The following is a 25,678-nucleotide window of genomic DNA, read 5'->3' on the forward strand; positions in this document are numbered from 1 at the left end:
GGAACGTCACATATCTTTACTATTTCATATCTAGTGAATCTCTAATTCATTTCCCAAATCGGGCCGCTATATTTACATTATTTAGCCTCCCCAGATAAACTGATCTAGAAAATCTTGAAATACAAATCAACTACGTACTTATGCGAACAAACATTATCTTTATTTTAAATGATAGTTTTTATTTTAGTCAAAACCTTAGCATACTTATATCAAAATGTTCTTAAACAAGATAATTCTCGTAGACAATCAATGTTGTAAAGTTTTAATTACAAAACACAACACACGTTACTCACATTGTAGTGTGGTTAGCGCGCGATGTTGTCCTAATAACTGTAATCAGGTATTGCTTTAATTACGTAATTGCAACATTAATTAGTTAGTATATGTTATATGTATAATAAGTACATAAAAACACGTGAGTCTAAACAGGTCAGGAAATGAATGCTCAAAAAACGTTGTAGAGGGAAATGCTAGGAACACAATTTTTGACTCCGTAACTTTGTTTAGACTAGTTAGGAGGTGAACATATCAAAAGTCCCCGGCTGTAGCCCCGGTGCTGCGGGGTAGGGGGGGGGGGGGTAAGAAGGTCGAATTTTTCGGTTTTCCATTTGACGCTCTTGAAAGTTTATTTAGGGATTTTAATGTTATCTTGATATCTACATCAGTGATGATGTTAGGCCATGTTTGGCATCATTTTCGTATAAATCGGGGGTGCTGAATTCATTTATGGTATCACATTGACACTATTCCGAAGTAAAAACAAAATTAAAAAAATATATATTTTTTAAAATCCCTTTTCACGCTTAAACCGCTGAACCAATTTCGTTGAAATTTGGTACAGAAATAGTTTCAGTCTCGACACAGGACATAGGATAGTTTTTATAACCAAAATCATCTTTTGAGGATGTGAAAAGTGGGGTGGAAGTTTGTATGGGGAGTCAGTAACCGCTGAACCGGTTTAGGTGAAATTTAGGATGGTATACATCTGTGATTTAGATGAAAATGATACCTAACATGACTTCAAACCTTGTCTTAAGCAGTATGAACCTCAGGAATTCAGTTTCGTCGATGAAGTTGAATTCCCCCCATACTCCATTTCACAACTTTAAAGGATGATTATTGAGATAAAAAGTATCTTATGTCCTATCTTGGGACTCGAAATATCTGTATACCAAATTACAATTAAATCGGTTGAGCGGTTTAAGCGTGAAGAGGAATTAAAAAAAAAAGTTATTTGTATAAAGTTTATATGTTTTTTCTTAGGAATGGTGTCAATGTGATACCAAAAATGAATTCGGCATCCCCGATTTATACGAAAATGATACCAAACACGGCCTACCAGCTTCACTAATGGAGATATCAAGATAAAATTTAAAGCCCTAAATAAACTTTCAAGAGCGGATATCTCAAAAACTATTCAAGATATCGAAAAACTTGACTGAATAAAACTTGTAACAATTTTTATCAGCTTTTGGTTTGTCTCAGTAGTCATGTCGCTAAGACGCATAGTTTTCAAGATATTAGTGAAAAACCGAAAAATGAGACCTTCTTTCCCCCCTCTCCCCCCCAGCACCGAGGCTACGGCCGGGGACTTTTGATATGTTCACCTCCTAACTAGTCCAAACAAAGTTACGGAGTCAAAAATTGTGTTCCTAGCATTTCCCTCTATAACTTCTTATTTCTTGGCCTAAAACCGTAAAGTTATTTTAATGTTAGTTTGTCTCACAAGTTTAAATTCGATTGTATGAGATATTTATTCAAGTCCCTTATCTTGCAGCATATGAACCTGTTGCACGAGTGCCGATAGTATTAGTGCGACGAGCAACAAGTGAAGCTTCGCCCGCGACTCCCCCGCCCTACCCGTAGGGCGGCCGCCCACTGCGCGACCCACGCGATAAATTAACTTATCGCCTATAAAACGGGAGAGGTGAGTGAACCGAGCCCTTTTTTTTTTTTACGTTGGGAAAATGCATTTACGCATCCCGTCCCGAGGGGAGCAAGACGGGTATGACGGACTAAAGGACGAGGAACCTACTACCGTCTAAAAACCCAAAGAGTGCCACCTCCGCCTATAACGGAGCGGCGCAGGATCTTTCGTATGCCTTTGTCAAAAATTAGCTACTGAATTAACAACCTTGAAATTGTATATTACAGTCCAAATTGTCTGGTACGTATATGGGACAAGGCATACGAAAGGTTTCGTTAAATCTATAAGTATATAGCGCAAAAAGTTATAAATATGACTAAATTGAAAAGAATGTTAATACCTATTAAATTGATTTAGACCCAGTTAAATAAACAGTAGGTAAAGTAAAAAAGACGAGCTTCTCCCTTTAAAGAAAACTATACATAGTTCCCAGTACCTAGTTTAGTAGGGGTGCCTATTCGAACAAAAGTTTATTTTTGAGAAAATTTTATCTTCTGATGTTTTTTTGCTTTAACCCTATGTATGGTGAGGGGGGGGGGGTGTCGTTAGAAAGGTATTTTAAAACGAATCTTCAACAAAGCACTGTCGTAGAAGACAATTTTAACAATAAGAAAATTAATTCTCCAATTTGATTAAGGCAGGTAGGCAAGGAGATGAATATTAGGAAAATTTCAGGTTTTAATTAGGATTAATACATATTAATAATGTAAGTATTTATTTAAGTTTGACAACGAAGTAATAAGTGCTAGCTCAAATTATTATGATTATATTAGCACCTAGGACCTGACAGGTGGGTAAACAAGTTACTTACATCCTCAGTCGTCCATAGCTTCCCGGGTTACAAGGAATTCCTGGATTTAAAGGAAATCCGGGATATCTTAATTTCCTGTCACCGTGCAGCATCATAACTCCATTGTTACAAGCTTATACAGGGTGTTTGGTACATCGTTTGCCAAATTAAAACGGCAGATAGTTTGAGTCATTTGCTATCTTCTCAGGAGTAGAACTTTTAATTTGTTGCAAAAAAAAAATTTCACTTCTATGACAGTTTTTCGTAAATTTCAAATTATTACTTCCGTAGTAATAATAAAAAACATGGCCAATTTTGTTTTTCTAGGCATGAGAAGATAGCAAATGACTCAAGCTATCTGCCGTTTTAATTTGGCAAACGATGTACCAAACACCCTGTATAAGCATCCTGTATTTACTAACATACATATCTATCTGTATATGGGTAGTCTGGAAATATACATTTAGCCCTATTTCAGTGCTTGACTTAGTTGAGATGTTGTTCATGTTGTATTAAAAAAAATCCGAGGGTTGTCAGTGTTGTCACTATAATCAACACAACAACAATGAAAATGCGGAAATCATAATTTATCCTTTTTGGTCAGGATTATTTTTTTCACAAGTGTGACTTACCAGCTACAGGCACCAAAAAACAAGAAAACAATATGAGGCAGTTATAACACTTATAACAAATCATGGTATGTACTATTAAACATATTTCCAGTGGCAGATTTGTCCGAAGGCCCAGTAGGCCCGGGCCTAGGGCGGCAAATTGTGACAAATTATTTACTGATGATAACAAAAAATAACTCAAAATGTAGTCAACATGATGGGTGCTGAGAAAGGGGCGGCTACAGGGCCTGGGCCTTGGGCGGCAAGGACTGCAAATCCGCCACTGCATATGTAATTTTGTGGGCCGACATTAGTAGAGACCAAGCTTGAACTAAATTTGACACAGAGTCTACTTACTAGCATGTATTATGGGCTTGGTGGATTCTATTATTCGAACTCTGGCCGCGTAGCCAAGATGCCAATCGCTTACGCTCCGTAGCGATCGAAACGCAACTGTCACTGTCACACTAATATGGAAGAGTGATAGAGAGACATAATGCTTTTCGTTGTCGAAGCGATAGCGATTGTAACCTTGGCTAGGCCGGCTGGACTATCTAGCGCCTAAAGGGGCCCACTGATTAACAGTCCGCCGGACGGTATCGGCCTGTCAGTTGTTCGGAACTGTCAAAATTTTGTTCTAACTGACAGGCCGATACCGTCCGGCGAACTGTTAATCAGTGGGCTCCTTTTCGGACATATTTCAACTTACCTATAATGATTGTCATTAACTGAGCTTTTTGGATTCACCCTGTGTAGCCTATAAAAACCCTGTGTTTTCTACAGTGTCTGCACAAATTGTTTCCGATTTACTTGCGCCAATGTGTCGTTCGTTGTTTACGAGTATTTGTTACCCGAGCAGACGGCGGCGCCGCCGAGCCCAACGCCTGATGTTTTGTTAATAGCAACCATTTTACACACATCGATACTCTACTTTTATTGTTTCAGCACTGTATTTCAGTAGCTATACTATTAGTATAAGGAAAAATGTGTAGGAGGAGCCTGTAATCTTCCTTTAATCCACATTCAACATAAACAAAATCGCTAATCTGGTAACAAAAGGAAGATACATAGTGTAAGTACATTGTATTTTTTTTAATATGTAAGTACGTTTAATCATTAATTAAACATTTATACTTTTAATCAAATTATACAGAGAACAGATAGAGCCAAGCCAATTGGCAATATTTTCTCTTTGTTCCAGATGCGTTTATGTATGTACCTATGTACCAACAGAGTCTCGACGTGGTATCTACGTTTATTTATTCCTTCAATCTCATTTAAACAAGGTGATGTGAAACATAATATTAGGACGTTATCGTAATTGTAATCAAACGATAACAAGAGTTAAGCGTGAGTTGGTTGTAGTTGCAGAGTGTTCAACGAAGTGAAATGAAAACCCGGAATTTTGGGTAAGTACCGGTGACCGGTCTGCTGAGGTAAGACTGGACTATGCTAAGTTTAATTATTTGGTTGCCTGCAAGGTTTGTTTTAGATTGCAAGCTCATTGAATTACGTAAAGTGTAATTTTATGCAAAATATGTATGCACATTTTGTGAAGTTCTCAAATTTAATGAGGATTACTCACGCTTAGAACAAGAAAGCTGAAGCATTTTTAATTATTATTTATTTAATACGTCTTAGTACAACTAATATGTTATTTGAAGTATATTCAAATCTTTGACACGAATGTTATTTTTCATGAGGATGTTGCTACCATGGCAACGAGGTTAGTCTTCTGAAAGAAGGTATGTTTGCATAGAGTATACTTCACACCCTCGGAAGCTTTAAGAATTTTAGGTTAAATTCTTAAGTCCCATTCTGGAACTCAAATCCTGTAGTCTGGGCCCGAATAGCGGCTTGGTAAATATGTCAGCGAGTTGGACTTCCCCAGGAACTTGTTGGACATTGAACTCTTCATTGCTTACACATTCTCTAACAAAAAAGTGTTTTAGTTTGATATGTTTGGTGCGCTTGTGATATTCGTATTTGGGGTTGTGCGCTAAATAGACTGCTGACTTGTTGTCTAAGTTTAAGACTGGCTTTTCCGTTTTTGTTAGATCATTAAACAATCTATTCAGCCATAGTATTTCTTGAGCCGCTTCGCTCGCCGCTATGACTTCAGCCTCCGTTGAAGAAATGGAAACTGTGGTTTGCTTTTGGCTTCTCCAGCTTACAGCAGCGCCGGAGAATAGGCATACCATACCGGAAGTCGATCGTCCAGTTGACTGGTCTCCTCCATGATCTGCGTCGCTGTAGCAGACCAAGTGCGGCGTTGACTTTTTCGTAAATATTAAGCCCTTTTATTGAGTCCCTTTCAGATATCTGAAGATGCGCTTAACTAGCATCACATCTTCCTTTTTAGGTGCTTCTAGATGTCTTGAGGCGACTCCAACAGCGTAGGAGATATCAGGCCTTGTACCTACGGTCAGATATGCCAAGGCGCCTAACGGCTTGCCTATAAGGGAAGTTCGACTTCATGTTTTCATCCGCTCCCGCATCATTATCTTTGATCAAGGGTGACGGTGCTGACTTGCAATGTGACATTCCATATTTTTCTAGGATTTTCTTGATATATGACTTTTGGAATAGAGATATGGAGTCTTTTTGCACGTTTATTTCCATTCCGAGGAAGTAAGACGCAGGTTTTGTCGTGATTTTGAATCTAGCTTTTAGTTCCTTCAAAAACTCGTCACCTGCTGTCGTTGAGTTGTGCGCTACAAGTCCGTCGTCCACGTAAAGAGCTATAGCGACTTTGGATTGGCCTTTGGTTCGCGTGAATAGGCATGGATCCGCTTCACTCTGCTTGAATCCAGTTTTCAGTAAAAACTCTGCTATGCAGGTATTCCAGCAGCGTGGCGCTTGCTTCAATCCGTAAAGGCTGCGTTTTAATTTACAGACTCTTTTAGTTCCATCACGATAACCTTCGGGCTGTTTCATATATAACTTCACACATTTATTTTCAATATCATAATTATTATATATAATACTGAAGTGGTATTCTGGCCCTGTAGAATAACAGCCGTATTCGAACAATGAGATACGTCAAATACTAGATATTGAAACGATATGGATTAGATATGTCAGTGTCAAACAAGTGTCAAAAGTGACGTATTTGCTTGAAGAAACGTCAATTTTGACACTTGTTTGACACTGACATATCTAATCCATATCTTTTCTAGATCTATTAACTGACGTATCTTAAAGTTGGAGTCGGGCCGTAAGGCTTGGACAAACAATAACCTTGACAACACCTCAGAGCCACTTCCTCACGGACAGAGCCTGAACCACTATAATACGTGTTCGTCTGGGACGAAAGTAATTAATTCTCGACCGGTATCGCGTCCGACGCCGGTGGAGGCGCGGAACAGTTCTTCCTGAGCGTAAGTGAAAAGTACTAAGCACGGCAGTCTCTGAGATACCATTAACTTACAACACCTATAATATGGCATGCATGACGGGATGCTGTGAGCACCCAGAAAATAGTTATTTGTACAACAAGAGATCAAAGTTTGATATTTCTTCGAGTGTTTATTTTGAGTAGAACCCAAGTATTTCGAACTTGTATTCGACCCCGCATGTTAAAATGACATTTGACTATAAAGGTCACTTGAATGTCATTTGTCTCACTCAGTGAGCAAAATCGCATTTTGCTCACTGTTTTTAAGAAGCAAAGTACCCTTGTTCGAGCTGCTGAGGTGAAAAGTATAAAGTGTAGGTAGGTACTTAAAATAATTTAAGAACATAATTTCCAAATGGATTATTAAGATCGAAATAACATTATAGTTGGCATTTCCTACGCAACTCCAATTAGAAATCCATGGTATCAGAACGAGTAACGCCCACTTACGTGAGGAAGCGACGTTTTCATTCGACTGATGAAGCAAATTATTTATAATGTGTTTTCTTTTCATATCATACTTTGAATATAACTCAATTGTGGGCAATTAAGCATGTATCAAGCGGTGTTTATATCAGTGGTCAGCGTAATTTTTGTAATTAAACTTGTGTTCATGACTGCGTCGATATTGTTTACATTGTGGAATAAAAATCAGGTAGGTACAGGATCATTTTATAATTGCTTCATTACTTAAGGGGCCCACAGATTCCGAGTTCGCCGGACGATATCGTCGGCTGTCATTTGTTCGGAACTGTCACCTTTTGCGATAAACTGACAAGCGGATATCGTCCGGCGAACTGGCAATCTGTGGGCCCCTTTAGGATAAGTATGGGAAGGGTTTGTGATATTCTCAAGCAATGGTATCGCTGCCGAATGTCAATAAAAGAGTAAACGAAACGACAAAGCGGTACGTTTGACTGAGAATGATCCATACCTAGTCTGTATCATACTGGCACCATGACTGCTATGTCGTTATGTCGCACTCGAAGTGTCGAAGGTAATTTTCAAGTTTATATACAATAAACCGTGTACGATTACTATATTAAAAGATGTTTGAAAGAACTCACAGCTTAAAAACCTGCAAACTGGCAAAGTGTAAACAAAACTTAGTGCTTTTATTTTAGAATTTAAAGATTACTTAGGTATTTAGGTAAGTAGCTACTTAGCTACTTACCTATCAATGTAGTACCTAAGTATCTATAAAAAAATACTTAGGTATGCATACTCGTATACATATAGATACTTAGGTTAGGTACCTATGGATATATTTAGGTAGATAGATAGGAAGGTACTACCATTACCTACCATTACATACCTACTGGCATTGACAGTTAATAATTGGAGGTTTAAATGGAAGGATCGATTTAAATAAAAGATAAATGATGAAGGTTTTTGCGTTTGTCCGTTTAATGTGGTTGAGAGGAGGATTTGATAATTTTATTAGGTGCCTTATAAAAACTTTATAGCAATATATCGTACCTATGACATCTATAACCAACGTATGCAAAGAAACATAAAGTCGAATCAAGCATGGCATTCGCATTGACAAAGTGTAGCAATGTCAGTGTCAAGCTGGTGGTAAGGCTCTAGGGCCCCCGCACATCTAGCGTCTTTCGAGCGTCGGCGTCTGGTCAGCGCTATGGAAAATGACGTCGCTGCGCTGTTGCGTCGACGTTACGTCGAGCAGCGGCCATAGAGTTGTACCTAGACGCCGACGCTCGAAAGACGCAACGTCCACGCAACTGCGCAGCGACGTCATTTTCCATAGCGCTGAGTGGCGCTGACCAGACGCCGACGCTCGAGGGACGCTAGATGTGGGGTGGCCCTTAGCTCCGTAGGCATTGTCGCCGACTAAGGTGTCAAGTAAATTGCTATTAATTTTCCACAGGAGAGCAGAAGAACCTCGATAGACTCCGAGACAACCACTACCGTTTCAGTCGACGACTTCGACCAGCAAAATGATGCAAACACCGAAGATCGTAATATAAGGTTCGGAGAACCTATTAGCCGTGACAGTATCGGAGACGCAAATCATCTAGGACACATTCACATGTCGCATGTTTACATTGAAGAATAAAATATGAGGTAGGTAGAGGTACTTAGGTACAGTCACCTGCAATAATATGTTACTCTCCCAACGCCGCAAAAATATGTGACACTCTTATGGCTCTACAAATAAGATCGAACCAGATATTTTTGCGACCTTCGTTGTGTAACATATTATTGCAGGTGACTGTACATATGTAGCTTATGTAATATTTATAGGTATTTACCTACTATATTCTGTCTGTAATAGACCAGGTAATTTAAAATAATCGTACGATGCGAGCGTGATGAACTAAATACTTAGGTAATGCTAATTAAATCCTTGCAAAAATTAAATTGGATTTAAATTTGGGTGAAAACAAAAAGGTAGATTAATTCAAATTTAATTGCATACCTTGCAGCCGTTTGCACAGTCCCAAAATTAATAGCTTAAAACTTAAAGGTAAAAAAGGGTCAAAAACTGAACAGGATCCTAATACATCATACTACAAGGCACTTTGTTGAAAGAAAAACTTCCTGACGAAACCGAAAGAATCCCATAAAGGCTTAGTTTCCCCTCAGGGTTGAAAGGCCAAATAGCAGTCACTTTTGTAAAAACTAGTGCCTACTCCAAGACACTAGGAAGTATATGGGGGCCCTGGGCACAGTGGGCACGGGTCCCGTGTGCCCTTATAGTAAAGACGGTACTGCCTAGGTGCCTACCATGAATACAGTTTGATCTTCCTTATCGTTACAAAATATAAACAAATACTCTACATTCCTACAATAGACCTTCGAGACAACGTGAACGTGCATGGCGCATACTAAAAATTACCGGCGAGGACGCTCAATGCTTGCATTCATTATCGCGGGTCGATATATCGAACAGACTAAATATAATGTTATTAATGTTTATCAAACTCTGTCTTATCCTAGTAAGGCCCCGCGTAATTGTACCAGTACAAATTAAATTCGAGCTTTGAACTCTTAGGCCCACTTGCATCATCCAACTAACCTAGGGTTAACCAACCGGTTAACCCTAGGTTAGTTGAATGGTGCAAACCTGGAGTTACCATGGTTACCAGTACAATTTGACACTGGGTTAACGGTTTAACCGCTTAACCCCGGGTTATTGGGATGGTGCAAGTGGGCCTTATAGAAATAAAAGAAAGTTCCAAATTCAAAAGCGCAAAAATTGACTTGGGTCGTACGAAGTTAAGCTTGATTGAAGAAACCCGAATTGATATTTATTTGGGTTGTTGAATGTTTATTAAAACATCCTTGTACAAGTTACAATTCTCGTAAAATAGGTAACCAAATTCACTAAATAGTTCTACTTCACGAACTTTTTGGGGGCAAATAAAAGAGTAACCTACAGTAAAAATATCTATATAACTGTAGGCGCAGGCAGGTCTGCCTATAATATTTGAAGAGATCCTTCGACTTTTCCAGGTTTCCATATTCAAGTCCTGACATGATGACAATGAGACCAACTGTGAAGTTCATCCATTTCAATCTTGTAAAGAAATACTAAGTAGGTAATTGATTGATTCCCAATTTCCCATTTATATCTTTATCTCACGTGATGCTTTAGTATCTATATTTCGTATATGTATGGGTAGGTATAAAAGTAATTATGTATTAGCTATTGTGTTCATTGTTTACAAAATATTATGACTCTATAATATAGACAAAGTGGACACTAAAGTTGCAATTGCTTTCCAGTAAATACGACAAATACTTATTTTGTTATTTATGATCAATGGTTGAAACTATCTGCCATATGCGATTGCGAATTGTGGCCGTAAATCGTTCAAATAGGTAGGTATCAACTTTACTAGTCTGGTAAGAAGATTCAAAAGTCGATGACAGTTTTGGTAGAAATGTTCGTTTCAAATAAATTAAACGATAGTTTCAAATAAATTATGCTTCTGCGGTAAACCGTTACGAATTTCGTTAACCGATTCGAATTGCAGTCAACAGCTGCGTACATTTTATAGACATTGGTATAATATGCATCACGTCAACTGCCACGATTGACTTAGCTTTTGATATTTTTTATTATATTCAACCTTGAAAATTTTAAAACAACTTACAGTGGTTTCATTGCGTTTGCCGAAATTTGGGCTGCATAAGTAATAAACGTACCTACCAATAGCGGACAATGTAATTACGGGGGCCTCGTATGGCGTGGCGGCTTCGTATGTCCGTTTAACAACAACCGACAGTCAGTATAGACTTAATGATCTAGTAAAAGAGCCAAGTGTATATAAACTCCTAAAGTGTCATTCACAAGTTTTATTTTAAAATTTTATAAACACGACTAGAACCATTTAGATCATTTGGAATACTTTTTTTATAATTTTATTTTTCTTAACAACCCTACTTGTTGGACAACTTACAAGTTAGGTTATTATTTAGCCTTTAGTCGGACAATACATTATTCATGTTCATATATTTCACTTTTTTCCATCGTGTGTCCGTTTGCCAGGTGCCAAAGGCCTCCTCCAATCTACAAGTTAGGTACATACATATATATCGAGGAGAAGTGAGCATTATATCTACTTAATCTTCAACACCTGAGAATACCTTTTGTTGAAGTAACTATTAAGTAGTGCCCATCTTTTTATTTAATGTGTAAGAACAATAAAAAGCGTTAAGCCCTATTAACTTACCCATAACTATTTGATATGTTTGTTGTAACATAAGTTAATATTACTCTCGGGTAGGTACCGATATCTATTCTCTACCTAATATATATTTCATATAAAATACGATAAAATATAAAAACTGAGAATTGACAAAGTTTAAAAACTCTTAGAGTGGCATTCGACTTTGTTACTCACAAGAAATCGCAAATCCTTAGACATGATTATTACTTGTAACGTAATATCAAGTTTAGTAGATAATGGATCTAAATTATGTAGGTATGAGATACTTACTGATAATGAATCTATAATAGGAAACTTCACTTATCTATTAAATATCAAACAAACAACTATCAAGTGCAAGTGTGTCGCTTAACTTCAAACTCGGGTAAATCCATTCGACCCTTACAGAAAATTATTTATCTATTACCTTTTCCTAATACCAAAATCACATAATCTGACAGATGGATTTACCCGAGTTCGAAGTTAAGCGACTCAAGTATATCTTATGATAACAATAAACTACAGGAGTAAATTGACGAGTTGCCATAATATTTCTAACATGACGCCTTGAAATATAAATTGAAAGCATTCGAGGAAGAACGAGACTATGAATACCTAAACCCCATAACGTAAAGCATAAAAAAGTAGCTACATTGAGCCAAACCTTTCTTATAGTCTGAATCTTTGTTATTCCCTCTGTTTATCCTAGGCTCCATACCAAATTTCAGTTTTGTAGGTCATCGGGAAGTAGTGGAAGTATGTACCTTAGAGGTTTGTGTCAGTGAGTGAGCGGCCAAAACTTCGTATTTAGGAATTGATAAAATCTAAAGTACCTAAGTATTAAAGATAGATTGATGAAAATTTATGTATTTCATATATTCCCTAACGACCGCAACCCTAAGTAGATCTTACTCTGTGAATTTCAGCTCTCTGATGTTAGTTTCAGCTCTCTTGTGGCTCTAGCACGAAGCTATGAGGGTTTGAAAATGAGACGAAATGGTTAGAGAAAAGGCAGGTAGAGCCTGCCTCGCTCTTTTTTGATCGTCTAGGCGGGGGCACTGCCGTGTCCCCAGATATTTATCTACATCTATAACTATCTATCTCTATTTAAAAAAAACCGGGCAAGTGCGAGTCGGACTCGCGCACGAAGGGTTCCGTACCATAATGCAAAAAACAAAAAAAAACAAAAAAAAGCAAAAAAAAACGGTCACCCATCCAAGTACTGACCCCTCCCGACGTTGCTTAACTTTGGTCAAAAATCACGTTTGTTGTATGGGAGCCCCATTTAAATCTTTATCTTATTCTGTTTTTAGTATTTGTTGTTATAGCGGCAACAGAAATACATCATCTGTGAAAATTTCAACTGTCTAGCTATCACGGTTCGTGAGATACAGCCTGGTGACAGACGGACGGACGGACGGACGGACGGACGGACGGACGGACAGCGAAGTCTTAGTAATAGGGTCCCGTTTTACCCTTTGGGTACGGAACCCTAATTATAGAGATAGTTGTAGATGTAGAGAAATATTTGCGTTAGCCATCAGAATTTCCCCGAATTAGAATAGCGCGTGTCTACATTCCCAGGAGATGTTTGAAACGTTCTGCATGATATTCCCCAATTTCCCCATAACTGTCTTCCGTAAGAAAATATTGTTAAGGAACACCTATCTGCAAAAGTGCATGACCACTTTATGAACGAATTCTATTCATAATAAATCCATGATGCGTCTCACGATAATAAGTAGGTATTACTCACCAAAATTTCATTTCAGATAACACCATCAACAAATCATTATGATGATACCTATCTCTCATAATCATGATAACAAATCACTACATTACAAATGAATAATAATATAAATTAAATCATGAAGCCAGTTCTAATACTTCTTAGGGAGCAGCAATAGTCGCCATTGAAGTCAACTTCGATAAAAAATCAACATTGCGACTTTCGGGCGATGCTGTGTTGTAACAACTGGCAGTGTTATTCGCGCAACAGACCAGCCACGTCCTATGGTGTGTTGAACCGATATCTAACGAAATAATAACAATGACTTACGCGTTTATAATAGTGGCGGCCGTGGCGTTGACGTTGAAAGTGTGTTTCATGAGTTTCTCACTTTATTTCACCTTGAAAAATGGAGAAAAACAGCAGACACAGGTGAGGTTTTCATTTCATCAAACATAGTTTTTCGATACGTAAGTAGACATATTCTAGGGTTGTTTTAAAAAGGAGCTGATGAGATGTTTATGAAAATGTTGACGTTAGAAATACACTTAAGTATACGCGATTCAGTGCCGGCATATAATATATGTATATGTAATTATATTATAATTATAGAGGACTATTAGGTCTATCTATATTGCAATATTTTACTATTGCCATACTTAATTAGGTAGGTTACATACCTACTTTTATACTTTCCGTGAAAGTCTACGGAAACGGCACGATAAAGCAGAAGAAATACAAGGTAAAGTAAAAACAAGCCAAGAGGATGTCGGGTCAGGCTCGGCGTAGGGTTCCGTATATATCCATACGTCAGCATCACGATAGGCAGACTCGGGTCTGCCCTCTCTCTCTCGACTCTTTAAATAATAGCCCCCGTTCGAACGGGGAGAATAGAGATAACAAGGGAGAATGTGACATGTTCGCTTAAATAGGTAGAAATTAGATATAGGTTACCATTGGCACTTTTGGCCAGGCCTCAGCCGGTAGGATGGTAAAAGGCCTGACGGCCGCCTGACACTGGTGCCATGGGAAAAAGGCAAGTGTTTACTATGGGACGCTGCGTGTGTACCTAAGCACTTTTGCCCCCTCACACCTTTGTCGTACCATCCGGACGGCGGGCGCAGCCGCTGAGGTGGCGGCCCTACATAAACACCAAAAATACTCAGCACTCACCAATTACCTGTTCGTCCCAGTAGCCGTAAAGACGTCCGATGTTGGTATGCTGAGGCAAAAACCTTCCTTAGGGAAGTAGGTCGCCGCATGCAAGAAAGGGGCCTTGACCCGCGCTCCGGGTTTTTCCTGGTACAAAGGCTGTCCATCGCAATTCAACGCGGTAACGCAGCGAGTGTGATGGGCACCTTTGCGCCGGGTGTAGCGCGGGAAGGCCTCTTTGAGTAGTTTTTATATTCCTTGTTTTATTTAAGATATATTTACGGTTGTTAGTTTTAATTTGGTATTATTTATAGATATTATTTAGTTCATAAGTTATTTATTTGTCTTTCTACTGTCTTTTTCATATGAAATAAATTAATAATTGTAATATTAGACATATTGGCACTTTTTGGGTTTCCGTTAAACCGTTTGAAACTATGTATTTTTGCGCAATTTTGGTGAAAATTTTGTTATTTTTTTTGCCAAGTATGTACCTAGCTAGGTACATATTAGACAGCATATAAGCTTAATTTGCAAGTAGTTGTAGGGGTGTTCCTGTTGTGCGATAATTTTTTCATCGGTACGATAATGTTGACAGTGTTGACACTCAAATTCGATAATTCACTTTTCACAGCTTATGTACTTACCTACCTGGCACCCTTATGTGAAGTTATGTGGGACAGGAATAACCAAACAGCTTAATCGACCCTTATCGACCCACACTTGACTCATATAGGTACTTAGTTGAGATAACAATATTGAAGAACATTAGGATTAGATTAGATAAGATTTTTTGTAAAATCTATTGATTTATGAAAACGAGCGAACGACGCGATAGCGTAGGGTCAAGGCGGCGATAGTAGCTCAGCTTGAACAGTTGAAAGTGGAAATTAGGTTCAGTGAGCCACTGTACCCGGCTTTATTTTTACAGAGTCACTTTCCAACCCTACTTAACAAGGCATGTGAATTTTTATTATTTATTTATTTAAGTGCAGCAGTGGTAGTAACGTTATATTAAGCTTTTTTAAAACAAGCCCATGGTATCATTTAGATACAGCTAAAACATGGTTATAAATTTATCTCGTCACGTTATAAATAGGTAACTTAACACGCCTCTTATAGGAGTTATAGGTCTACAATTACGAGTAAGATTGTATCAGACGTTTTTGCTCGCGTTGTTGTGCAAGGTAGGTATTGGATACCAATTGCAGGTCACTGTCGAATTGCCGAATTTGGTTTCTGGCAGCTAGTTACGTATCTGTTTAGTAGGTTAAGTTGGACGGTATGGCCACTTTTTGGAACTTTTTTATGCACATACTTACATATTTATATTTTCATTAAACTATTCCTATGCTTAAAATGGCATTTATGCTATAGAAAGTACATATAAGGGGTCTTAATACCCGACACCTTTTTAACCATGTCGCGATGTAATACTAATGACATAATATATCGACATGGTTAAAAGTTCAATGCTGTTTCCTGTGCAAATCATTTAAAGCTGCTGACTGTACCTATTTCGTGTAATCACTGCATTATTACCAACAATGACACCACGCACGAACATCCAGAATTCCAATCTTCTACCGAGCATCGGAGAGTCAAAAGCCCATAACCCATGTGAAGCAGTAGGTTCTTATGAATGGATTAGTTGTATGAATCACGAGGTCAGATTACACTGGTTACCCGAGAACATACCCAACCGATCATGGACACGAACTAATGTGTATTCAACGTAAGTTTTTAGGGTTCCGTACCCAAAGGGTAAAACGGGACCCTATTACTGAGACTCTGCTGTCCGTCCGCCCGTCCGTCCGTCTGACACCAGGCTGTATCTCACGAACCGTGACAGCTAGACAGTGGAAATTTTCACAGATGATGTATTTCTGTTGCCGCTATAACAACAAATACTAAAAACAGAATAAAATAAAGATTTAAGTGGGGCTCCCATACAACAAACGTGAATTTTGACCGAAGTTAAGCAACGTCGGGCGGGGTCGTCAGTACCTACTTGGATGGGTGACCGTTTTTTTGCCTTTTTTTGCATTATGGCACGGAACCCTTCGTGCGCGAGTCCGACTCGCACTTGCCCGGTTTTTAATCGTGCAGGAAGCATTGCCATGCCGTGACAACTTTAGCTGACAATAATAATTATGATGCGTTTTTTGTGGTTAATAATGAGATAATAATCGCGTTGACATGGCCGTTTTTAGGAAAATAAGATTCGAGTCTCGTTGAGGGTTGACAACTGTTTGAATTATATCAATCTGAATCCATAGTTCATTCAGGTAGTTTCAAGTCAGGGTTCCGTACCATTACGCATAAAAAGTTTGTGGCCGTTTTTTGCGTAATGGTGCGGAACCCTTCGTAAGCGAGTCCGACTCGTACTTGGCCGGTTTTTAGGGTTCCGTACCCAAAGGGTAAAACGGGACCCTATTACTAAGACTTCGCTGTCCGTCCGTCCGTCCGTCTGTCACCAGGCTGTATCTCACGAACCGTGATAGCTAGACAGTTGAAATTTTCACAGATGATGTAATTCTGTTGCCGCTATAACAACAAATACTAAAAACAGAATAAAATAAAGATTTAAGTGGGGCTCCCATACAGCAAACGTGATTTTTGACCAAAGTTAAGCAACGTCGGGCGTGGTCAGTACTTGGATGGGTGACCGTTTTATTTTTGCATTTTTTCCGTTTTTTTTTTGCTTTATGGTACGGAACCCTTCGTGCACGAGTCCGACTCGCACTTGCCCGGTTTTTTTTCGATTACTTTGATTCATGTACTCATGTTATGTGCTAGTGTGTCATTTCGGCTCTATTTATAATATCATCTGTTATAAAAGGCCCAAAATAATGATAGTTATTAATTGTTTCAGACGAACCTCCCAGCTAACAAATCGATGGTGATATCTTGGAAGCGGGTTACCCAGAAGTTCCTGCCCCGTTCGCTCTACTGCGTCGAGGAAAACAATAAAAACTTTGTCAATAAATTGTAGGCTTTAAGTTATATATTTTAGGTTTTTATTTATGGATTACTGGATAACAATGCCTATACTCAATAGTTCCCAGTGGTAAACGATGAGAAAAAATCTCGGTTGTTACCTGTAGTATATATATATAGTCCTCATCGTTTTCGATGACGGCGACCCCAGATAAATATCATGGACGCTGTCTAGCGTGAGCCCTACCTCTAGTAACAACTTGGTGGTAACTAACGGCAGGCGTGGCTCACTCCGCGATTTCGTCGCTTTGCTACAGGTAGCTAAAAGCCGTTCGACCCCAATTTTGGAGTTTGCCATAAGCCGCGTGTGGCGCTGTCGCCACCTAGCGGCCATATCTGTGCTGATCGTGACAGACGCGTTTTGTTAGAGAGTGAGTCTTCTGTACCTAGTACTATTATTTATTCTGTGCTAACGGGAATGACCCACATAGGATACCTAAAGTTAATAACAATGATCTATGTATGCAGGTATGACATGTAACATTAAGTGCCTCCTCTATTATATTTTTCTTCTAAGTATATTTTTTTTAACAGACATAATTGCAAATAAAGGTATCTACTTAATTGAAAGCTTGTTTAAATTATTTTGGGTTTATGGAATGTTTGGTGTAATTTATAATTTAATAAAATGACGGTACCACGATACCAACTTTAGTCAATAGTAAATTAGGTACCTACTTTTTAAAAGAAAATTTTGTGATCACTGATCACAGTCACTGATCAGTCTAGATCTCCAGTAAAAATGCTTTCATAAGAAATGGGCAAGGGAAATACAGAAATGCATCCTGGTTGGCAATCTTTTATTTATTTAGTATTTACATATTAGTATATTCATATAATTATGTACACTTGTACAGTCAGCTAATTACAACCATTTTGAATTGATTATTTGATAATTATGTACTATGTCCTCTTTTTATATTACTGTACAAATACCTATAAAATACAATCATATTATGCAACTTTAATTTAATGAACACTCAACACAGTATGTGTTGTATAACGGTAAGGTTCTTTATTACACCTACTCATAATCAAACTCCTTAACCTCTAAAAATTCCATTTCTCTGACCATTGTTGCCCATTTTACAGTTTTCTTGTGTAGGTTCAGTTGCATTTTTTTATCTTTGTACTCCAGAGCCTTATTTACAACCATTCGGTTGAAAGCATGCACATGTTCATGGTTGGTATATTCCTCAATGTCCATCCACTGGCACCTTCTCACTTCCCTCTGTGATATAATAATCTGGTCCGTAAGAGCCTTCATCATTAATAGCATATATATGTCAGAATTGCCATACATCATGTTATGTGAGTGCCTCAATGTGATTAAAGACTGGAATGCTGCATCTACTCCTGTTTCTTCTTTGACCTCTCTTATAGCAGCATCTATTATGTCTTCCCCTACAAAAAAAAACACAAATAGGAGACATCTCTATGATAATTAGCTGTATGTGACAGTCAAGAATAATCAAAGTTTTTTAACATTATTTTCTGTGCAACTTTGTATTAGTAAATTTAGTACTTTTGTATTAGTAATTTGGTGGATTAACTCCACTCAGACCTAGGAAACTTTTGATTTATTAAGTAAATAAATAGGAAAAAAAAATGGATTAATTAATGTTGATCTTATGCAGACAATATGATAAATATTTAGGTACTTAAATTAGAATTGCTTACCCCTTTCAACATATCCTCCTGGTAACTTCCAATGTGGGTAATCATAATGTTGTTCAGATACGGCCAACAATTGGTTACGACTATTAAAGACTAGAGCGCCAACACCGAGGTTTGTATGTGAGGCTGGAGGCAGGTTAGGTTCCGAGTCCGTAGGCAACCATTTGTACATCATTACAAAACTATCTCTGGCATGGTGAAAATTAAAACCTTTCTAAGAATAAGGTGTCATTGAGTTATCAAAAAAGATGTATATACAGTATTACTACACCTATTCCCATTTGTGCCTTTTTTGCAGTCTATGGTGTAGAATCTATACCTACTCAATTTTATCTGAATGATAGAGTAGTGAGGGCTACTTTGGACCGCAACCGATGGAGACAGATTGTTTATTTGAGGGGTTCCAGTGACCACAATCCTCAGTAATGAGGGACCAACCAGAGAGAGAGTTCAAAAGACAAGTAAACAGTGACAAATGGGATTAGGTCTGTTGTTATGATGCAAACTTACTTGTGCTAGTACAGGTACTATTGTAGAATGTTTGATGTCCACTTTAAACCATGCACATCTGTTTCCATTGCTCCGCCACTGTGCAAGTGATTCTGAAAAATTTTAGTGCATCAATAAAGATGATAGTTACATGATAACACATGAACATAAAATTGCAAATCAAGGCTTAACTCTTTTCATATTTATATGTAGAAAGTTTTACTTTATATGGATTTTATTGGTTTAAGATGTTTAAAGCATACAGAACATTATGGGAGGTTCAGGTTAACCTTCTTTTCTGAGTCCTCCCTTTCTTTAAATGTAACATTGTGTTGTGTTATCTATATCTGATAGAATTTAAAACTAACCATCAAGTTTAGATTCAAGTGATGAAATATCCCATTTTTCTTTCGTAGTGTCTACTGTGATACCCTTGAACCTATCACTTTCACCTTGAAAAAGATCTTTAGACCTCATTGAGTACCAGCAAATGCCCCTAAAACAAGTAATAGTTAAAATAATTACATATAGCATTAAAGGTCAATGAAATCATGAGACATGATACTAAAAATAATTTAAACATAGGGCATACTTCATTAATCGCCCACTATTTTTATTGTTGGTAAATTTACTATGATAGTTAATTTGTATCGATATGTTAACTGAACAACGTTTAAGACAGTTGAACATGATGCTTAAAATAGTATTATATTTAAAATTGTTAAAATAAATATCAAATTATAATCACGTTAATAAATTAAACTTATTTTAAAGATTTCTTAAGATTACAATCGCGGATAGTATTTACTCTCGCGATACTCGCGATGCTAGTGACAGTGACACAAAGATGACACTGACAACTACTCTCGTATAAGTTCGAATACTCATAATACAAGCATAAACAAGCCCTGCACGCAGAGTATACTAAGGGCTAGCACGCACGAGCGCTTCTACAAGGCGCGTTTAAAAAGTGTTTGAATGACATAAATGGATATACTTGGTCAAGCAGACCTTGTCAGTAGAAAAAGGCGGCAAATTTGAAAAATGTAGGCGCGAAGGGATATCGTTTCATAGAAAATTTAATTTTCACGCCTTTTTCTACTGGCAAGATTTGCTTGACCATTTATACATGTGTATTTATTCACACGATGGCGGTGGCGCTTTTTATCAAGCATTCCACACAGTCTGGAGCGGACTTAAGCGTTGGTCGTGAGGCCAAGCGCGCACCACGATTTTAGTTTTTGCGACACGATTTTAGAATCGCGCTGTAATATATCGCAGAAAATTCATTGCGCGCACTGCGATGAAAAAGTCGACGATTAGTTCATTCTCAACATGGATTTCGTACCAGTCGTTTGTCATGAAACTCTTTAATATGCGATCGCTGTATGACTTTGAGTATTTATACCACAAAGGTGATCTCCTTCTATTTAATCTATTTCCATAATTAAATGGTCAACATCTAGCGTCTTCAGCAGCAGGTTCCGACATGTTGACGCTTGGAGAGCGAAATGCCGACCAAGGCCTGTTCACTTCCTAAGAAAGTTATGTCCCCAAATAATTGCGCATGTGTGCGCCTTAAGCTTCTATGTGTGTGCGTTGGCCTCCGGGAAAAAGTTGCGAGTAATAAAAATAAAAACATTTTTCTACAGCAACATTGCTCCCAACTCTGATTTAAATTATCACGAATTTTATACAATATTAATCATAAAACGGGACTTAAAACGCTTAAAACTTAATTACATGCGATTAAGTTTTACAATGAATATTTGCTTCCAAGTATCTTTATCAATATTCATAAAATATATGGAGGGTAGGTACGTCTACCCACCATAATAAAAAAATATATTTGTCAATGACTCTGTCCAACTGCTGTGGTTAAAGTTCATAACGAAAATTTTATTTATTAAATCTTTAAATAATAAATACAACGTAGCGGTACAACCACTTAAGACTGTAAGTCTGTACCTACATAGATTACAGCAATGCACATAGAAAATGTGCTAAATGCGGAGCAACGGCTGTTGAAGCAGCCAGAGTGAAATTTATACAGCTTTAGTGGGTTCAGAAGGAACCGAGTCATAACGCATCTGGAAAGCGTATTAATTAACCGTGAAGAAATGTATGAATGAATACAAGTTAGACATCTGTGTAAAATGCCGTGTGTAAAGTGTAGTGTATCTGTGTGTAAAGTGTAATAGGTAGGCATGCCTAATGTTATTTGTATAATACTGAAAACTTTGTGAATGCGCTTTATTAATGTTTATTTTTTTTAAGTTGTCAGGGTTTAATTTTCAGTGTATATTATGTATGTAAAACATAATACAATGTTATAAACATAAATATGCCTTTTATTTAAATCAATAGATAATACCAAAAACAAGGGGTAATATTTGCATCTTTCGTATATTTCGTGATATGAAGATAACAAATATGTTTATCAACATAATTACTATATACCTATAATACCAATACCCGCCAGGCTAAACCGGTTGTCAACTTTAGTTCCATTGGTACACATCGAGGGCGCCAGTAGTATAAACGTATAAACGGTTGGGGACATTTTTTTGTATGGAGTTACCGTTCTTCTCCTAGTGAGTATTATATTCTTTGATGCCGACTGAAGTCCGGGTGCGATTTTATTATCGCAGTGCGCGCGGGGCCATACAACTCCGTATGCTGCAATTCACTTTGCGACTATCGCGTCGCGAGCAGTCGCGGAAAAATGTGACAAATTACAATTTTAAAATCACTGCGATTTTTTTGTCGCATATGCGCGCACTGCCATTTAAACACAACATACGTTACATTTCTGCGACTAAATTATCGCGTGACAAAAAGTCGTGGTGCGCGCTTGGCCTTAAATCGGATTTATGCCCCATTCGCACGACAGCTTTTTTAACGCGCGTTAAAAAAGCGCTTGAATCATTTCGAACTCTAAATTCGATTTAACGACCAAGGCTTAAAGTCGAAAATCCAACAACGCTTGATAAAAAGCGTCACCGCTGTCGTGTGAATACATACATGGTTATCCATGTGTCATTCAAACGCTTTTTTAACGCGCGTTGAAAATGCTCCCGTGCACATGGGGGCTTAGAGTGAGGACGCATTCAAGCGCTTTATTAACGCGCGTTGAAAAAGCGCTCGTTGTAGGAGGCCATAATTATAGAGGAAGCCCCTAGAAATGTTTATATACAAGGAACAAATAATGTCAAAGTCAATAAATAAAAAATATGTATTTCAGCATATTCTGCAAGTCAAATTTGTATGGATTGTATTGATCCTTCGAGCCTAAATTTAACAAATTTGGTGCCTTTTTCGACGAACAAAGCTGGCTAATGAGACTATATTTTGCATGAAACTTAAAAATTATTATTTATTGATGTACTTTCACTAGCCTTTCCCATTTTAGACTACAGTAATTTTCGGGCTCTATTTATTGTGTACCCTCTTCCTGTACTCCCTAAATCTCCTATTACACCACGTTATCCAAGAAATATGACCCAAAAATAGTGTAGTCTAGAATGCTAAAATTTAGGATTGTGAGACAAGGCCTTTCGATCCCGTGTCGTGGTGAGTATCCGAACATAAAACGTCAAACTTCGACAGTTTCGTCTCTTGTCACTTTTATGTCAAGAGTCAGTCTGTCAAAACAAACTTTTGAGTCAGGTTGTGTGTAACAATTGTGTGATTCGTAGTTTGAAGAGCTAAAATATTTTTATCATTGAAACCATTAACATGCGCATAGTTTGTCGTCAAAGCTCAAGGCTACCGACGTCTTATCTATTCTAAACAACATCTTGTAAAATCACATAGTAGATACCATTATAAAAAAATGTTTGAACGCAATATTTAATTAAGAAATAATATTGTTTTATTTTACGCTTTACGAATATATGAAAGAAAAGATTTAGCTCCAAAATGTTTAACGGTGTAATAGATAGATATAACGGTGTGACAATAGATTCACAAAAAGAGCCGTGTGATCCCAGTTCATTTCCAGTCCACTTAATAGGTGAGTCATAAAGTTTAAATCATTCAGCTTTGTTCTGATGTACTTCCCGGAAATATCCTGGAAGAGGTTTTTGGTCAAGGACTTTTTTTTTTATAAAATATTTCTTTACTTATATTCCAGACTCTCTCAGACAATGGACTAAGGAAGAAAAGAGATGCATATGGTTCAAAGTCAATATAAAGGATGCTGCATGGGTGCCAATACTAGCTAATGTAAAGTTGAATAATTTTACGGTTTAGACTCACTTGTTTTTAGTCACTCGCGCGACATAAATTCGATTAAAGTTGTACATGAATTTTATTTTATAACTAAAACCTTTTAAATTCGCTTTACTTTACTAAACTTTACTCTGTGGCCATGAGTAAGCCCATTCATACAAAAAAAAAATTAAGAAAGCTTATAATTCATAACTTTTTTTTAGGAAGGCTTTAACTTTCATCATGCCAGAGATGATTTTGTGATGATGTACAAGTGGTTACCAACAGATTGCTCTCACAACTTGCCTCCAGCCTGTCACACAAACCTCGGAGTAGGTGGCATGGTGTTCAATGACAAAAATCAAATATTGGTTGTACAAGAAAAATCCATTGATTACCCTCACTGGAAACTACCTGGTGGTTATGTTGAGAGGAGTAAGTATAGAATATTTTTATTCATTTTATTTGTTAAAAAGTACATTATACCTTTGATATATTTGTCAGAATATAAATAAAAGTAAGTTAAAAATGCTAATTAATTTTAGTATATTATAAAAGCACCTAAGGGTAGGAAAACATTGTCATTTTAAGCAGCGGAGAATGTATTTCATCAGTAAAAATATTCATTGAATCAGCTATTCATGTCATAAATACTGATCAGTTGGAGCATTTTATTGTAATGCCTAGTGTATCTTATCAAAACCATATTTAAACAGTATATTAAACTTTCAGATGAAGATGTAAAAGATGGTGCCATGAGAGAAGTATTTGAAGAAACTGGAATAAAAACAACCTTCGACTCCATGATAACATTAAGACATTCACACAGATCCATGTTTGGTAACTCTGACATATATTTTGTAGTTAAGCTCCAAGCTAAAACTACAGAAATAACTAAATCTGATGTAGAAATACAAGCATGTCAGTGGATGGATGTGGAGGAATTCTTAAATCATCCTCATGTTCACGAATTCAATCGTTTTTTGGTAAAACAAGCCTTGGACTTAGAACAAAGGAAAATTAAATTAGGTCTACATCAGCAGACAATAACATTTGGAAAACTTTCACGAGATGTAACCAACCTTGTAATTGAAGATTTATAAATTATTATTATATTATTATATATTCAATGTATGTGTATATTTTGACTGTGAGGTATCATGTATAGATATATATCGGCATTAGAGGGTGTGCCGTTAATATATTTTTTTGTTCATTCGTCTATTTGCCATTGGTGACAGTGAGGCAGAGATTTAGATTTTCGCTGTAGGCAGGCACAGTTGAGGTCACGCACACAACTACTTAGTCAGTTAAAGACAATATAAATAGAAAGTTCAACAGCCTGCAGTTGGCTGTTGAACTTTGAACTGCAGGTTAACCAAGAAATTTTTTCAAGGTATTTTTTGCAATTAGTACTCCATCCATCTAGTTGTACATGTAAGTAGTTTTTGCAATAATTCACCTCAACTCAATCCTTCTGCCCTCCCCTATACCACAGATTCAATGATTGTATTAAATCTGTAGTTTAAAAAAATTCATGCTTTGAATATGACCGCTGATGTTAATGGCGCTGTAGGACTCCATAAATTATGTGGTAACTCTGGTTCAAAAGTTGATGTTAGACAATTCAATTACCTCAAAACGCCATCTTCTTCAGCCCCCAAACTCGCGGCCACGATTTTTCTGACTACACATCGAATATATGTATAACTGATGTATAATTGTATATGTGTAAAGTCTATAGTGTGTAATTAATGAACATTTGTCTATACAGCTATATTCTATCTAAATGTTACAATATTTGCATAATTTACATTATTCATACATTTAACGTACCTATACTAATTAATAAAGATTGACTACCTAACTGTTCTGTGAGTGAACAGTTACAGCTTACAATTCGCAATGCATTATTAATTTATTTTATTAATAATTTGCGTTTTTTTATTACACCTACCTATTCTATAGATAGCTGTACGTTATTGGATAAAATTTAAAGTTCTGCCTTATGTAATTTT

The 25,678-nt window shown here is 37.2% G+C and overlaps 3 protein-coding genes across 3 annotated transcripts in view; 2 read left to right on the top strand and 1 right to left on the bottom strand.

The window, feature by feature from the left end:
- The window catches only part of LOC134667309 (ubiquitin carboxyl-terminal hydrolase 4), a 358,087-nt gene that overhangs the window by 243,876 nt on the left and 88,533 nt on the right, over window positions 1–25,678 (top strand). The gene's annotated exons all lie outside the window — the stretch shown is intronic.
- LOC134667316 (uncharacterized) lies at window positions 18,068–20,258 on the bottom strand. Its single transcript, XM_063524661.1, has 5 exons — window positions 20,041–20,258; window positions 19,817–19,944; window positions 19,470–19,561; window positions 18,963–19,173; window positions 18,068–18,686 (listed from the first exon to the last, which is right to left on the bottom strand). The coding sequence occupies exons 1-5, from the start codon at window positions 20,136–20,138 to the stop codon at window positions 18,307–18,309; spliced, it is 909 nt and encodes a 302-aa protein (XP_063380731.1). The 5' UTR covers window positions 20,139–20,258; the 3' UTR covers window positions 18,068–18,306.
- On the top strand, window positions 23,092–24,928 carry LOC134667292 (uncharacterized). Its single transcript, XM_063524634.1, has 4 exons — window positions 23,092–23,463; window positions 23,584–23,675; window positions 23,885–24,095; window positions 24,393–24,928. Exons 1-4 carry the CDS (start codon window positions 23,370–23,372, stop codon window positions 24,761–24,763), a joined length of 768 nt encoding a protein of 255 aa, XP_063380704.1. The 5' UTR covers window positions 23,092–23,369; the 3' UTR covers window positions 24,764–24,928.

Source organism: Cydia fagiglandana, chromosome 9 (genome assembly GCF_963556715.1).
Source record: "Cydia fagiglandana chromosome 9, ilCydFagi1.1, whole genome shotgun sequence".
Classification (NCBI taxonomy): domain Eukaryota; kingdom Metazoa; phylum Arthropoda; class Insecta; order Lepidoptera; family Tortricidae; genus Cydia; species Cydia fagiglandana.